Source organism: Sander lucioperca, chromosome 9, assembly GCF_008315115.2.
Source record: "Sander lucioperca isolate FBNREF2018 chromosome 9, SLUC_FBN_1.2, whole genome shotgun sequence".
NCBI lineage: Eukaryota > Metazoa > Chordata > Actinopteri > Perciformes > Percidae > Sander > Sander lucioperca.
The window spans coordinates 33,497,344-33,514,922 of record NC_050181.1 but is presented as its reverse complement, the minus strand read 5'-3'; the positions used below and the strand labels follow the sequence as shown (position 1 = coordinate 33,514,922).

The 17,579-nt window shown below is 41.2% G+C and overlaps 1 protein-coding gene across 2 annotated transcripts in view; it reads right to left on the bottom strand.

Annotated features, from left to right (window-relative positions):
• Positions 1-512: 512 nt before the first annotated feature.
• Positions 513-17,579, bottom strand: part of kirrel1b (kirre like nephrin family adhesion molecule 1b) — a 103,270-nt gene continuing 86,203 nt past the window's right edge. Inside the window, exons 10-15 of one of the 2 annotated variants that reach the window (XM_031285949.2) lie at positions 15,927-16,027; positions 12,757-12,973; positions 10,547-10,654; positions 8,036-8,163; positions 7,151-7,261; positions 513-5,791 (exon numbers count right to left, since the gene is read on the bottom strand). In XM_031285949.2, the coding sequence (XP_031141809.1) occupies positions 5,150-5,791; positions 7,151-7,261; positions 8,036-8,163; positions 10,547-10,654; positions 12,757-12,973; positions 15,927-16,027 (1,307 nt within the window). In that variant the 3' untranslated portion in view covers positions 513-5,149. The remainder of the gene's footprint in view (positions 5,792-7,150; positions 7,262-8,035; positions 8,164-10,546; positions 10,655-12,756; positions 12,974-15,926; positions 16,028-17,579) is intronic. The other variant, XM_031285957.2, reaches the window with a different exon arrangement.

Below are 17,579 nucleotides of genomic sequence, written 5' to 3'. Positions count from 1 at the left end.
AGAGAGCAGACAGGCTCAGCAGCTGGATGAGGGACGAGCTCGCCTCCTTTCCTCGTGTCCTAAGGCCACGCAATGTCTCCTTGACTCTGTCTTACCATCTGTCCTGCTTTACACTAGGGTTGGACTGATATGGTTACTTTTCCAAAAATATTAAACACCCACGAAATGTACAAGTTCCATTCCAAATAAACAGCGTTTCCAAATTGGTGGGGTAGAGATTTAAAGCGTCAGTTGACAATAAAATGTTGATAAAAGTCTGTTACGCTTTGCAGCTCTTTAAGGCAGTTTATAGTTGTAATCCTTCCGATTTTAGTCCTGGGTGATTTTTGGTGACTGTTGGTAACAGCAAGTGCTTTTTGATAATTCAGGGGCACGTTCACTCAAAGCTACGGTTTCCTGGTTGAACGACATGTGTCCTCGGAATGGTGTGAAACGGTGTGCAACTGCTTCAAGATATGTTTTCTCTCGTCTGGTTGGTGTTTCTTTCCAACCCTAACCCTAACCCTTTTTTGTTCACAAAGCACTGAGGAAATATGCTGATAATATGCGATATTTAGCATAAACATTCAGTCAAACCCTAAAGTCTGCAGTCCAGTGGTCCTAACACATGTATATATGGTATGAAAACAAACAGGTGTTACAGGTTGCAAACACACATGTACACACACATGCATGTTCACAGATGGACACGTACTTACATGTGCATGTACATAAACAGGTAGCACGCACACACACACACACACACACACACACGCAAATGTGCGCGCGCGCACACACACACACACACACACACACACACACACACACACACACACACACACACGATGAACACAAATGGCTGCTGCATTTGTTTGTCTGCTCAGTTCAGTTTTTTGCACAGTCTTTTGGCACTCGCTGAAGACTCCACAAGGTAAAAATGGACACCGAGCCACTCGAGTCAGTCTTGGCCAGGGATGGCGCGGCACAGCACAGCATGGAACAGAGCAGTTAGCTGTGGGTCTGGCCTGGATCTAGCCTGGGTTGGCCTAGTTGAGACAGAGTTTTGGCTATTTGTGGCCTGAGCAGTCGTTTTGGCCACAGACACATAGATGCTCTCTCTTTTTCTCGCTGGGTTGATAAATCACAACCCCCCTATCCGATGCATACAAAATAAAATACTGTATATAAAAGTTTAGACACATATTTTTGACCAAAGTCATTTCCTTCACTGGTGAGGTAACACCACAAAGTAATACCAAGAAAAGAAGATTCAAAATACTGATTTTCAGAGAGAAATAAACGAGGATGATGTCATGACCTCATGAAGCTATATAGTCTCTAAAAGCAGACTCCCAACCCCCCAACACACACACATTAATGCAAGCTAAGATTGCTATACCTACTTCATATGTTATCAGCTTGAAGAATATTTGGAAGAAAGCTGTGAGAGAAGGTTGGTTATGTTGTGATGAGGTTTTTTTTTTCTTCATGTAAAGACATGTTCTATATTTGGAAGCTGGTAGGTGGCTGTTAATATGACACGGGAGAGAGTAAAGCGTATTAGTACACAACGCGCTGAGAGGTACGTATGGAAAAGAGGGGAAAAAGACATGAAATAACAACTAACAAGTAGACGCTTCCAGATTCCATTCTAAACTGCATATTTTTTCATCACCGAACAAAATCTAAACATCTGTTTTGCATTTTGTTGGCATCCAGGGTGTCTTTTATGTACAGTATATGTCCCCACTGTCAGTAGACTGTAAGTAGTTAAGAGGTAATGACTAATGGCCTGGCTGTGTATTTGTACCTCCTCCGTGTCATGTGTACTCATTCTACACAAGGTCATAAGGACATTTCAAGTCGATGCAAAATACTGCACAGCTACAACTCTGTAAAAAGGTTGTAAAGAGGTAATAGTATGCAGCACCAAGGCTGCGATAACCATATAAATTTAAAAGGGTGCTCCATCTGCCGTTCTTCTCTCTATAACTACTGAAACGGTTTACATAGTGACCTTGCAGCTACAGGGTTCCATCTGATATTGTAATTAGAAATGGCGTGGCTGCCGATTCCTTTCTGAAAGTGTTTGTTCCAAATAGGGGCAATAAATACCATTTTTACTGCCCCTCGGCACAGAATTACCATAATATACTGTATCTGTGAAGGGTTGATAGGATGGCTGATAAGTATAAAGACTCAATGATTACCTCTGGAGGTGCTGAAATGTCTGGCTTCACTTCGCAGCCTCAGGTCTTTTGTAAAGCACCGTCTCATCTGCTATCATTTTTAACTGCTTAAAATTGTATGCTAGAGATACAAGTGCGTGACTCTTCATACAGTCCCTCTTTACTTTGACTATTCAGTAAAGCACATGTGCCCTTAAGCAAAGGTAAAACATCAAGACAAAGTCGAAGCAATACCTTGGGGTCGCCAAAACAAGTTTAAAAAAGTCATGTATTATTTAAAGTCCCTAACTGAAGAACATTAGAGATGGAACCTTATAATTCCCAGCTCAGTATGAAGTAAAGATTGCTGCCACAGATGTGGAGTCTAATCAACACTGATTGTCACCGTAACAGGTGAAGTTGTGCGATGGTACGATGGAGAGTGCAAGCCAATCTTACTGGCAAAGCTCAGTGTGCAAACATGAACTAATTCTACAACCGGGGAGGGGGGGGGGGGGGCCTTTTGTGTGCCAACTGTCTTTCACTGATGTTACTTACAGTAAGAACGGGTTGCTGCTTTGGACAAATGTTTTCAGTTCTGTGTTCACACTGCGAGCAACATTATTATTAAGGGGGTGGAAGTCAAATGAATTCCTGTAGAGGGGAACGTCCAAGGAAATATCTCGCATAAGTTGGCCAAAACTGTGCTCAGTGTTCAACAGCCAATCGAAAGTTGTGTGATTTTGTCACCTGAACTTCTTTTGTCTACGCAGAGAATACAACATTCATTCAAAGCTTTTGGTTCTGTACAACTGTCGAATAAATGTCTTCAAACCGGTGCTGGCTCAATGATTGCATCCATAGTTGCCATTGAAACAACTTTTTTTAGAAGGCTTTCTTTTTTTTTTTTTATAACTTCTTACTTATAATAACTCTTCGAGACATTACTATCAAGCAAGACATTTTTTGACGGTTCCAACTTTGCAGCTGCACTGAGTAGACAGGTACAACCCACACTGCTTTTGTAAGCCTTTTGTAAGCTGATCATAGTGGGAATTTGGACTTAGTTGGTGTTGGGTAAGTAAGCAAAACTACTGTTGCAGACACTGTAAGATCTTACCAGACAGACACATTTGATTTTCTCTCACGGGGGAAAATAATTTGGCAGTGGGGCGGTAGAGATCCATTTAAACATGGGACTTAGTACAGTAGCTGTATCAGTAGAGGTTCGAGGTTAGTAGTGACATTTTAAACACTGATCATTAAAGGCCAATCACATGTACCAAAGCTGACACAATATAATCGAAAAAAATCTCATAAACATAAAATACCACCAAATTGTCCGTTGCAGTGAACAAACCAGTACTACATAGAAATGTACAAAGTACCATATGAGCTAGATAGAACCATCTGTACCTTCATTTTGATATGTTAGACTACACTTGAACCTTTGCTTACAAAGTTCACAGCACAGCTCAAAGTGAGCAACTGCTGGTTCTCCATCCATCACTTTGAATGTCGTCGACGTATTGAAAAAGGCAGTCCAGTCAGAAGGCTGGAAGTCAATGAAAGAGTTTCACACCAAACAGAGATATCCACCAAACGGATTTGCCCTCGCTGGATATTTATCATTTTGGAATGAAGCTCTTTGAATGTTCTAATTTAAGTCTACAACATTCACTTTAAAAACACCATCCGTCGCTTCTTAAAGAAACTCAAAACGTTTCCAATAACGTTCACTTCACCACATACACATTAAAAAGTGAGTTTCACCCAAAACGCTGAACCTTTGGTCCACAACTCCTTATAAAAATATTATAAAATGTTTCTGAATGCCATTTTTTTTTTCATACGTTTCGGTATAAATATGGAAAAGAAAAACTAGTCTACTGTGCAAGTGAGAGAAACAATTACTTTTTGACACTTGAGGGTAGGGGAGGTATCTTTTTGTACAAATTGCAGAAATTCATTGAATGAAAAAAGCGCTCCTGCCACACCTCATTTCACAAATACTGTACACAGCATTGACCTCGAGTGAAATGTTAAGAATAGAAATGCATCATGATGATTAAAAATGACTGATGAGGAGAAGAATGAGCATATAGAGACACTTGCTACCACTCCTTTCCTTTCCTGTAAGATGTGGCACGTACAAAACCTCATTGTCCAGACCATCTTGTTGTCCACTCTTTACAAAAGACCCACCTTACAGTAATAGTTTGTGTGTGTTGGCACAACAGCATTGGCACTCTGGTCACTAACTGACCCATCTTGTAAAGAAATGGCCACTGGGCAGGTTTGAGTGAGGAAAAGGGATGAAAAAGTGCCAAATATATATAGTCCAAGCTGCCCCGTTGCTGCAATACATCGAAACAAACAAGTCTTTAAAGATCTGTGTGTTTTTTCCATTATTTGAGAGTCAGAAAATGCAAAAAGGGAGTGGATTGCAGGGAGGTTCAATGTACTGCATCACACTGTATAGGTTTGTACAAGGAAATAACTTTAAAATGACCCAAATCTCCATTTGCACTTATTTACAGAGATGGGGTGGGAGGAAGATGCGATGCAGGGAGATGATCATAGAGCAGGGTGACGACTGCAGGAAGAAAAAGGTTCCTCTGCAGCTCCTCCTTAAGCTTCTGGTGTTTTTCTTCTTCTCGTCTTCAAAGTGCGCTTCTTCTTTTTTTTGTCTCTTTTGTCTTGATTGTGGCTCTCGCTGTTGCTTTTGTTGGAGCAAAAAAACTGCAAGCAACAGTAGGTCTGCGCAAATGTGTGTTGTATGTACGTGTGTATTGCTGCTAACTGTATTATACATGATGCTGCTAACTGCTGTGAGTTGTTGCTGTGGTGTTTCATTGGTTCAGAAAATGAACCAAATTCCATGCACTGGAACATGGATTCTTGAATGTATTTTTTTTTTTACATCTATGTTTTTGTTTAATGTGTGATAAGTACTGCAGCTGAAAAAAAAAAGCAAGTCAAAGTGTGTGAATGTGTGTTTCTCAAACATGAGTCTGCATCCGCTGCGTGTGTCTTTGGGAATAGTCAGAGGGGGGAGATGAATATGAGAAGCGGGTGGAGGTTCCATACTGCCCTAGTCCTGTTTCAGGACTTTGTTGTCCTGGTCCTGGTCCCAGCCCCGGCCCTGGCCCCGGCCCTGGCCCTGGCCCTGGTCCTTGTCCTGTTGGATACATCTCATAGGATGGCCCTTCCTCTATGGGTGGAGCAAAGCCCATGCGGTAGCTGGGATACTGGGAGGGGTATCCGTAGTTGTCATAGGTCAGCTGGGTGGTGCTGTCCAGCAGACCGCAGTCTCCGGGATAATCTCCAGGCGATTGAAGAGCTGGATTGGGAGGTGCTTGCTGGCTCTGCGCCACCCTGGTGAAGGTATTGAACTGGGCGTAGGTGGCATGGGACATCCTGGAAGGTGGGCGTGGGTCGTAGCAGCCTGCCCTTGAGCCTGGCACTGCACTGGGGGGAACGGCACCGCTGGCACCAGCTGGGGCTCCGCTGGAAGATGCCCCGGCTGGCCCGCTGTTTGGATTTGGGGAGCGGAACTCGCCCTGGTAGTGGATGGCACGGGACTGGGGGCGCGCCTCGTCATGGGTGGTGGCTCGGACGTTGTAGTAACCGTTGGTTGGATCCTATGATCAGAGGGGAGATTATTAGTTATTAGCAGTTAATATAAAAAGCAACAACATTGGGATAAGTGATACAGACAGCTAACCCTCTGGTCTGTGCTTCAGTTAGCTTGGCCTTATGTTATATCATACTACATACTTTCATATTGTATGCACGGCCGGAGCGAGGGGGTGGCTTTTGGGGCTCCCAAATCAATGGTACAAAAGTTCTATTACTTGGGAAATATCGCCATTCATTTATTGAACTCTAGTGAAAATTGGTTTCAAAGATTAGTATTGCTGTTTACACCAAATTCCTACCCTACCTACGTTACGTAACTTAAAAATAGTAACATGAGACGAGGGCTGCAACTAACGATTATTTTCGTTGTTGATTAATCTGTAGTTGTAGTTGTTTGGTCTATAAAATGTCAGAAAAAAGATTTTCTTTAGGTGGCAAGATTACAGTTTTTGCTGTGTTCTGGTTTTAGAATGATAAAGACAGTTGGAGAACAATTAGATACAAAATAGGATGTAGACTCTACAGGATGATTCTTTTCCTTGGCAACTTTGATGTTTTTCCCAAACGTAAAATTCTTTTATCCAATGGCTTGAAAAATGGTGCATATAGCTGTCGTAAATGGAGCATTCCCCCCGGAGCCCCCCCGGTTTGGCCTGAGCCCTGAATGTTTACAACATTTGGCTCCACCCCTGATTGTATGCAGTATTGTCAGTCACATTGCAGGCTGATATGGTTGGTGACGTCGGTGCAGTTGGTGGCGTGCTGTTGCTCATGCTATGTCTAAAAACGTAATGGCGTGTGAGCGATGCAGCGCACATAATGTGACACGAGACATAATGATATAACCTTATTTTACCAGGATGAACATGGTTTCCAATGCCAGGTGACAGGAAGCTCACCTGGGCAAAAACTACTTCTGGAATACAAGTTCTACTGGGGGGATTTCACACTGTTTATTTCCTCCTTTAGTTTGGTTAGTTTGTGCTTCGTGGTAGTGAGAAACACAAGGTTTTGAGGTTATAAGGAGATTTTAGCTCCAGTCCAGCTTAAGAAACCCAAATGAGGGGTTGATCCTGCTCTGCACTTGCAGAATCCTGCAAATGATGCATTAAGAATCACCAAAATCAGTTTTTGGGAACTTCAGTGGCACAGATTGTGAAAAAAGTGACAGTGTTATGAAAACCAAGTTTTTAACTCCTGCCGTAGGAATGCCGAACATGAGGAAAACGTAATTGGCACTTAATGATGGATATGACCACAAAGTTCATGACATATGATATGTCTGTGCACCATGCAGGATATAATGTTCAAGATGCTGCTGAAAAAAATCCAAAGTCAGAAGACTAAAATGTGTATCTCACCTTGAGCTCGTACTCCTCCCTGGTGTCGCCCTCGCTCCTGATGTCCTGCTTCAGGTCCATGTCGTCTTTGAACGGCTGAGTGGAGGGAGAGAGGGAAACAGAGGGCAGAAACTAAACCATCAAACAACGAAACACACACACGGAAAGAGGGAGGGTGAGAAAGGAGAGGAGGAGGAAGAGAGGGAGGGGAGAGGAAAACAGAGTTTCAGGTTTTTCATCCCAAGAGAGTGGAAGACGAGAAATGGGTTAGTTGGAAAAAGGGTTTGGACCGAACTTTAAAACCGCTCGCCGATTAGATTCTCCAGGACTTCCAGGGCTGAACGCTGTTCTAAAGGGAACACAATGTTAAAGAGAGTGTGTGTGTGTGTGTGTGTGTGTGTGTATGTGTCTGTGTTAATGTCCGTTATCTCTGTGTTAGTGTGTGCAATTTAAAGAGTGAGAATTAATGAGAATTAATGCGTGTGTAGCATCAATTTAAATTGCATTGTGTGCGTGCGCGCGCACGTGTGTGTGTGTGTGTGTGTATATATATTTGTAAGGTTGTTTGTGCATGGATGGTACTTTATGGTGTATCTGTGTGTGTATGTACAGTATACTATGAGCTTTCTTGATATTGGGTAGAGCGTCTGTGTTTGTGTGCATATATTCTTTTATGTAGTTTTGTGTGTATTTGCAGGCAAGCCCTTGGCATCTGTTTTAGTGTGTGTGCATGTACTTTAAAGTGTGAATATTTGTGTGTGTGTGTGTGTGTGTGTGTGTGTGTGTGTGTGTGTGTGCCCCTCCTGCCCTGTCGCCCTTTGTGTTGGCGTATCTGTACATTGAAGCCCATTGACCCATGCGCCTCCTCTCCACGGCCCCTGGTGACTCAGATGGGTGTCTACTCACGGAGTACATGGCCTTGACCATCCGGGTTGCCGTGGAGACGTCGGCCGCCTCCTCCTCCAGGCTGTGGGTCTCTTTGTTGACCGTCTCTACCTTGATGTCTGGCTTACCGAGTGTGACACCCCGGCGACCTGGAAGAAAAGCACAACCTCTGGTCATATTCTGGGTCAAGATAAATAAAAGATGTATTGAAAAAAGCAACAAAGACAACACTTTACTCTATTTAATGCTGGTTTCGTCTGACTTGTCTCGTCCATTATTTGCTATGTCTCTTTTATTTTCTTGAGTATTCATGGAACAAGGTGTCAGAAAACTTTGGTATGAATATCCGGTTACACTTTACTTGAAGGTATCTACATAAGAGTGACATGACACTGTCATCAACGTGTCATAAACATTATAAACAAGTCATAAACGTTTATGACATAACGCTTCTTTTAGTGTCATTCGGTTTTTGTCATGACAAGTCAGGGTTAGGGTTCATGTGTCATGACAGTGTCATGTCACTCTTATGTAGATACCTTCAAGTAAAGTGTTACCGAATATCCTTTCAGAAGATGCAAGGGTTGAAAGTGAAGATAACTATATTTGATTTCTATGATTGTTGATGATTGTTTCTTTTAATTCAAACATTTAACTTGGACTAAAAGCCAATTTTCTTTTCATGGTATTTTATGTAGTTTTAATCCGTTACATGTGTAGGGTTTCTACATTTCTGACATCAGTGAATCCCAGTGGCGATTTCACAAAAGACACTGTTGGATTTTGCTGAAAACAAAAACTTATGCAATTTAAAAAAATTAAAGATGTTACAGATGCTTAAATGCTTCATTAGGTCATTTTATCTCAAATGCCACTGCATGTCTGACGACTTTACCACACAGAAATCATACACAATACTGAAGGGTCACTGAACTGTATACTTTACTTAACATTTAGACATGTCTTCTTAGTTTCTGGTGGAGCAGAACGGTAGTTTGTTTCAGTACAGACCAACAACTACATGCAACTGAAAGATTTATGCAATATTCTGAGCAAAAAGATGAATTGTCAGCATTTTTAAGCCCCCTTTTACATGTACCCTGTTACTATACATACAAGTGCTGGCAAATGTATTTGTTAAGTCTCATATTTGAATAAGCTTCAGAATCATTTTCACATGAAAGTCACGGCAGCAATCTTATTAGGACCTAGTGATATTTCTGTTACACTTCCAACGTGGCTTAAGTCTGAATTGAGTGGCGTCACATTAACATAAATGCTACAACAGTGCAAGGTTACATAATGCACAGGCAGAGATTAAACATATTTCATGTAATTTCATTAAAATGCTTTTAGTTAGGATAGTTATCTAGAGTAGGACAATCTTCTATATCACAGCAATAATGTGGATTTTAGGCCAATAAAACAGGTATATTTCTATTAGGGCTGCATGATATGAGGAAAATATGCGATATGCGATAATGTTGTTTCGCGATAATGATAATACTTGCGATAAATAAATATATATTAAAGTGTACTCAGTTCTGCCTTTCTGCTTGCTTTCAATATTCTGCTAAAATACGACAAATTGCTTGCTGAATTTAAAACAAATGAAAGGAAATAATTTCCAACATCTTATTGCACAAATTGAACTGAACACAAAAGGCATCATCATTTATTACATCAGTTGATATATTTGACGATAAAAAAATAAAATAAACGATCTATTGTGCAATAATTCATAGCTTTAAAATTGCCTTGTGTAACCTGAAATGACAATTCTACTCATTTTAATCTACACATCCCCAGCACAGAGCAGTCAATTTGTCAACATGAACAACTCTCTTCCAAAAGCAGAGACCTAAAAAGTAAAGATTTCAGTCTGTGAAGTCTTGAGCTGTAGCATCAAATGAGAGCCAGCTTATCTGGAGCCACAACAATGTTTGTTTGAGTTTCTATTTCCAAATGGTATCTTTTCTGTAGTGGTGTTATCAGCTCTGAAGCAGAAAATATACTCGTATCCCCAGAAAATCCCTCTGGGGACTCTGCCAGTCACCTTCATTGTCTTTGCCAATTCTTTACTTGCTGTGGAGCAGCTCAAAATGAAACAACTTAAAGATGCCACATAGTTCTCTGGCTCAGAAGTGGGGCTTGTGCTCATAAATCTTAATTGGATTGCCCTCGGCTGTTGAAATAACATATAGGAATTCAAATATAAATACTATTCACCTTTAAAAGCTCTTGTTTTCTGCTCTGTTATTTATGTACTTTATCAAGGGTACAAGCGGTATGTAAATATGATTTATTTAAAAAAATTAAAGGGTTTTAAGGCAGTTTGCCATATTATATGAATATTCATTAATCTCATTTGAATAAAATGCTATACAGCTGGCATAGGTTCCTTTCTTTACCCACGGAGAAGCAGAATGATGAGATAGGGTGAGTGAATGGAAGAAAGACTGATAGACACATACAGTATACAGTACACACACACACACACACACACACTAGAGAAGCACTGTGTGCACTCACTGCCTTTGCGTTGGCGGTAGAAGAGGAAGGCCAGCGCCATTAGAAACAAAAGCAGCAGAATGGAGGAGCCCACCGTACCACCAGCGATAATTCCCACTGGAACAGTATCTGAAACAAACACAAGCAGAGAAGTGTGAGGGTTGAGGGACAGCTGCTACCTCATTGTTAAAGAAACCAGCACGGATCCTTTGTCGGTTAAGCATAAACCATGTGTCCTAGCTTCATGTTGAATCTCTGAAGGCTGCTTATATGTTGATAAGGCATGCAAGTCAGACGAAGGATAAAAAAAACCTTTCTCTCTCTCTCTCTCTCTCTCTCTCTCAAAGATGTTTTGCTCTCTTGAAATCTGACAGCTGAAAGAAAAAGAGCCAGATAAGACTGACGGAGCATGAAAAAATCATTCTCTCAATGTAATGTGATATACCAAGTCCTCACAATCAGAATGGACTAAAAAACACATCTTACTCAGGGACAGGAATGATAGCGTGTGGATTTTTCATTGTAAACCAACATTGCTTTGTTTACACTCTGTTTCTCAATAAAATGCTTTGTGCATGTCCTTGAAGCCTAACAAACGTGATGTATACATTTTCTTCCTCATAAAACATTTGCAAAGCCCATTGTAAAAAAAATTTTGAAGGCCTGCATCGTTTACGTCCATGTGTGCTGGCTTTATGTATACGTTTTCTTCTTCCCTGTCTTTTGCTGCCGTATCAAAATAGAAGACTGTGTATTACATCCCCCCTACGTACTTTAAAATCTTACAAACAGCTCAAATGTGTGTCTTTTGGAATATTTGCAAAGACTTTTCTATAAGGTTATAAAAACTTGATTTCTTTACATGGGCGGTCTTGTTATGCTTGTCTTTTACAAACACAATGCTACTTTTTAATGTATACTAAGCAGGGTTTTCCTAAAAAACAATGTATAGACTTACACAAAGGTACTCCCTCTTACATCACCTTTGACCCACTAGAAGTGTAAGGCGGTGTCTATATCGGCAGAGACCCTGCCTTCTGCTGTATTTTCTTCTTATTTTGCTGTATTTGGGACGTTTCTGGGCGCCAACCAGTCTCTGGGCCCAATGTGGGTGTGCAACCAATAACAGCACACAGGGCGTGCAGCCCGTTCACATCAATGTCACTGTGAGTTGTGCTGCGTCTCTTTGACCGACACAAACACACACACACACACACACACACACACACACTAGCACAGAGTTGGTGTTTGTCTTCCCGTGGGCTATTCTGTTCTTGGATCATGGTTAAAACAATCCTATTAGCTAATTAAGGCAGAACTGGTTAATAAAGCAGGCCGTGGCTCTGAGGGACACGTCTCAGTGGGATTGAACCACAAAGGTGCAAACAACAGGGAGATTTACCGATTTGTCAGGAGGATTACACGACCTGTCGTGTTATTTGTAATGAAGGCTCCTTTATTGAAGACAGGAATCTTCAGACTTCACAAGAAGCACTTTGATGTTCATCACACACACAAACGCAGCGACAGAATTAAGTTCTGCATTCACACAAAATCTGGCAATGCATCACCAACCTGCAGAGTTGTGCGGAAAGTGTGATTGTGTTTAGTTGTGCCTTAGAATGTAACCGCCGTGAAACAATCAGAAAATAAAGGTTTATTGCTCTGTTTCAAGGCTTTGTTCTTGCCAGCGTGGCTCCCTTCATTCACTCTCTAGCAGTGGCAGTTCTAGGAGGCCTCGACCCCCCTCCGGCCCTCCTAACTGTGGCATTTTTTTCATACATTTGAACCCCACCTTTATCACCAAAGAGGGGATATTATTCATGTACAGTGATAAATAAAATGTAGGTTAACACTGAATGAGTATTCTTGTGTTTATTGTTATATGTGTATCATTAGTCTTTTGCAGAACCAAACCTATGGAGGATTGGTGGTATGTAACACTTGTGCTTAATATATATGCTACCGCCTTAATCTCATGTGGCCCCAGCCTGGCCCTCCATTTGAAATGGTCTAGAACCGCACTGCTCTCAAGCTCACTTAACCAGCGCTGCTCTCTCTCTTCCTGGCTCGTTGAGCAGGCGAGGAGGAGCCAACTTCCAACGCTGTGTGTTTACAGACACTAATGGTGAAAAACTTCACAGGGTACCTAACCTTTCATTTATTAAACCCTTAGGTACAGTATGACAGTCCATGTGACTAATATAATTGAATTATTTATTTTTCAATACCCCTCTCCTCCAGGGTGATGATCATGGTGCCGGGTCCGAAGGAGTTCCAGGCGGTGCAGTTGTAGGGCGAGTGGAAGTCAGACTCCATCACGTTGTTGATGGTGAGGGTGGAGAGGACGGCCCCGCCCTGGGATGGAGGCTTACTCTGCTCCACAGTGTACCTCTCCATCAGAGTGCCCTTCTCCTTCTCCCACACGTTCTCCTTCCACGCCCAAACCTGAAACATTTCAGGAGGATTATTTAGTTTTGCTGTTTCCTGATGACTGACATGTTGGTTCGGGAAGTTGACCAAATAATAGAGAGGAGGATGGATATATACACCTAGTATATCAAGTTGAGCTGTTGCATACTGTATGTATTTAGATTTACAGATTACCCTCTGATTATTAAGGGTGGTTGGAACTCCCTGCTGAATATCTCAGGTTAACCAAGTTGGCATCCACTTTTTGTCATATTTGCTGAAACTGGCCCTATGTTCCAGTAGAACTACATGAAGCAGGTAATTAAAAAAAAATCCGGCTCCTCTGGCACCACCTACAGCTTGTAGTGCGATTTGCAAAAATCCACCGCTCCCTGTTCAGATGCACCAATCAGGGCCAGTGCTTATGCACAAGCATTCATTCTCCCTTGTGGGGGGAGGGGCTTAGGAGACCGTTTTGGGCTTTACCGGAAAGGGGGGAGGGACTGAGAAGTTGTCGATGTTCAATTTTTTGGGCTAAGTCCTGGATCTTCTCATTCCTACCTACAGCACCTTTAATGTGTTTTTGTAGTATTCTTTTCCTGTCTTTTATTTACTCTTCTTTTATCTACCTATACATTTACTGTAATCTGAATTTTGTAAGAACTATAGCTTAATATTGTTTTTGACATTGTTGTGGTCTCTTTTGTGAGATGTAAAGCATTCTGTAAATGTGTTTAAAAAGTATTTTATAAGGTTATACTGTATGAACACATATGTGATCAATGGTTACAGGCCACTAGAAAGCACTTTGTAGGCAAAACTTGCTCTCAAACTCACTCCGTGTGATCTGCCACTTAAAAAGGATTGCATTAAAATGAAACTGGTAAAGCAGGTGTAGACCAATTTTGGATTCAGATAAGATCAAAGGCTAGACCAAAACATTTGCAAATCTATAAATCTGTTCCTAATCAACACAGCATGAAAGTCCTTCAAGCTGATAGGAGCGAGAGGGATGAAGACCAATTTCCAATATGTTTCATTTGTTTGATTTTTATCTAAATGCCACTCTTTACTGCTGCAGTCACTGATTTCCCCTCAGGGATCAATAATGCTAAGTTCACCTTATCTTATGTACTGTAGAATTAACTACAATAGGCTCAAATCCAGACACAAATAAACACACACACACCCACACACACACACACACACACACACACACACACACACACATAATCACAAGTGAAGATTCAGGAAACAAGTGGGCCCATGTTGAAGAAAGGTTAAGAGAGACTAAAGCGAGTCTGGGCAGGAAATACTTTTTAAGCAAAACAAATTATATTCTCACACCTTGCTATATGCTTTTTTTCCCTCCTGGTGTAGTATGTGCCTAATTAAAGTTTGTGCAGCAACTTTTCAGGCTGGGAAAAAAAGAAATTCCTCAAAGGAAACATAAAATAAAATAAACAGATAACACACAGACACTCACACAGTTACACTCTCACACAGTTACACACACACACACACACACACACACACACACACACACACACACAAACAGCTATACAGAGTGCAGCAAGTGTACATGAGCGATAAAAACTCAAGCAGTTTTTTCCTGCTTAAAATCTGCTGAAGTAGAAATTTGAGCGTATTAAACATGGAACAAGGTGATATCAAATATACATAGAGCCATATGTTGGGCTAATGTACCTTTTAACCTGGTTTTGAAAAAAATGAGCAAGAATGTGATCAAGAGTGGGAGGGAGAAATTAAAAAAGACCCATATCTTCTGCTTTTTTATTCTCTCCCTCTGACAATCTTACATAATGCGTCTTTTCTGTCTCCACAGTCCGCCTCGCAAAATCCTTCATTTTCTTTCTTTTGTCCTCACAATTTTGTTGCACCACCTCTGTCTCTCTTTCTCAATCTCTCATTTTGCCTCTTTTATACACACACACACACACACACACACACACACACACACACACACACACACACACACACACAGCCTCACACTCCATATTTTATAAGTCCTTGTCTCTGCATTAAGCCGAGACTATAATGTCGTATCACATTATACGCTCTGAGCTCCCTGCCCGTGCAGCAGAGGGCTGAAGCTTCCTAAAAGCTCTGATTTCTGTCATGTCGGCACTGCACAATTGGATAATTGACGCTGAAAGGTACAGAATTTTACTCTCCCTCCATCACTCTCCCTCTCATTTCAGTCTGTTTAGCCCCCACACCCTTTCTCACTCATTCTAGCCTTCAAACCCAAATGTCGTCACTGGATTTATTCCCATTTTATGGCCTCTTTTTTGTGTGATTTATGAGCAGTCTGGTATTTCCCTTTTTTAAAGGTTTGTATCACATGCCATGAAGCTCATTTTGTAACTTACAGTATATAATGCACAGACACTTTACATTAAACTGTAATTTGATCAGGGGTTGAACTCAGCGACTTTAAGAAAAGAGGAATGAAAAAACAGTGTGCAGTTATGGCACATTCAGGAGGATATTCCATTACAGTTTTCTGCCTAGGCAATCTGGAAAAGATGGGTACCACTTTGAAAGGGATCACTGAAATGGAACGATACTGGCTGGTTGGTCCAATTCATACTAAACTCAAGATGGCATAGGCGCTGCACTGGCCCTTTAATGCTGAAGATAACAAGGTAACTATTATTACAAATTACACTAGAAGCTGTGTTCTCTTATCTGCTGCACTCCAACATTTCAACCAAACACTACAGCAACTGTTTTTGATGAGTCACACCTTCCACCAAAGAGGAGGAACAGATTGTTCGTGAATACTCGTAACACAGTTGGAGAACAGTGCCACTTGTGCTGACAGTTTAGAATGTAACAAGAGCAGAAGAGAGAACGCAGAAATCATTTAGTTTGAGGAGGCATTGTGATTATGTTTGAGGTGTACGCAATTTGAAAAAGGTCGAGCACCTCTGCAGCAGATTACAACTTCCAAGGATGGACTTACGATCTTATCAGGTGGGGGGGTGCTCGCGATGTAACACTTGATCTCTCCTCTTTGCCCTCTGACAGCGTACTGGACTGGATCACTGGAGATGATGGGGGGGCCTGAGCGAGGGAGGCAGGACGAGAGAGAGAGAGAGGGAAAGAGAGAGAGAGAGAGAGAGAGAGAGAGAGGGAGAGAGAGAGAGAGAGAGAGAGAAAGAGAGGGAGGGAGAGAGGGATGGAGAAAACAGAGACATAAGAGGTTTACTACAACAAAGCACAAGGTTTGAGAAGTACACTTGCATTCAACTTAACAAAAAATCAACACCACATCTACCCTTACTATAAGAACCATGGACCAGCAGGGAGTAGATTTCATAGATGTAATACAATTATCGCCCAGCCCAAATATTGTGTCAATTTTTCAACAGGGGAAATCTGATGCTGAACTATAAAGTCGAAACCTATGCCATAAGTATCTACAGCAGGACTACTGTTCACCTCTTGTATCAAATTGTGTATAATCCCAAAACAGAAAGTGATCATATTAGCTGTGGTACAACCATCCAATAACTTTCTTCTGCTGGAGTATAAATGGCTCCAGAAAAGCGATGCATCATGGTTTGCAGTCTATGACGAGAAAGGAGTGGAAGGTGCAAATATGTTTGTATTATCTTTGTTAACATAGTATTGAAAAAACTTTAGTACAGTCAAAGTGAAAGGTGAAATGCTTATAGTTTGAATGATTTATGTGTAAATCATTCAAACTTCAAAGATAAAAGTTAATCATTTATGTAATGCTCCCTGTTCTTAGTGTTTTTTAGGTCAGTGTGTTATGAGTGATGAGGTTTGCTTTCTAAATGTGAGAGGTGTTGCCAGTGTTTTGGTCCAGCGAGCTTATTTAGAGACATGTATGAAGTGTTTTGGTGGTTTGAGTGAGTTTTGGAAGAGAGGTTATGTTATAACTGTTTGGCCATGATATATGTTAGCAATGCAGACTGTATGAAGAGTTCTGAAAAATGGCTTCATTATAGCCTGATGACTGTAAGATAAGATAAAACTTTATTGTCAGTCACACATGGTCTGGTCTTTAGTGGACGAGCGTCAAAGTATAGCCACTACCAAGCTTTCAGCAACATGTAATTTGCAAGGACATGCCAATGAATGTTGCACTTTGTGAGCTGGCTAGGATTTAAGGAGCATTTGTGAACTCCCTTTTTCATCATTGTGTTCTTGGTGAATCAGTTTTGATTTATTAAGTAATACCCGGTCTCTGGTGGAGAGAGTTTTGACATTGAAATATTGGCTTTGGGCCTGTTTAGGGCTGAAAAATTAACGTTTGGGTTTGGGTCAGGCTTAGGCTGGAATGAATCAGGCTGGATCGACAGAAATACTAAGCCCATGCAGAACTCTACTCTGTACATTCAGTGGCTTCAGCTGCCAGAGAGATACAGGCAGAGAGATACCAGTGGTGGAGGAAGTATTCAGATCCTTTACTTAAGTAGAAGTACCAATACCACACTGTAAAAATACTCTGTTACAAGTAAAAGTCCTGCACTGAAAATGTTACTTAAGTAAAAGTATGTAAGTATCATCAGGAAAATGTACTTAAAGTATTACAAGTAAAAGTACTCAATGCAGAAAAATCCTCACATTTTAGAAACTGGAAACGATC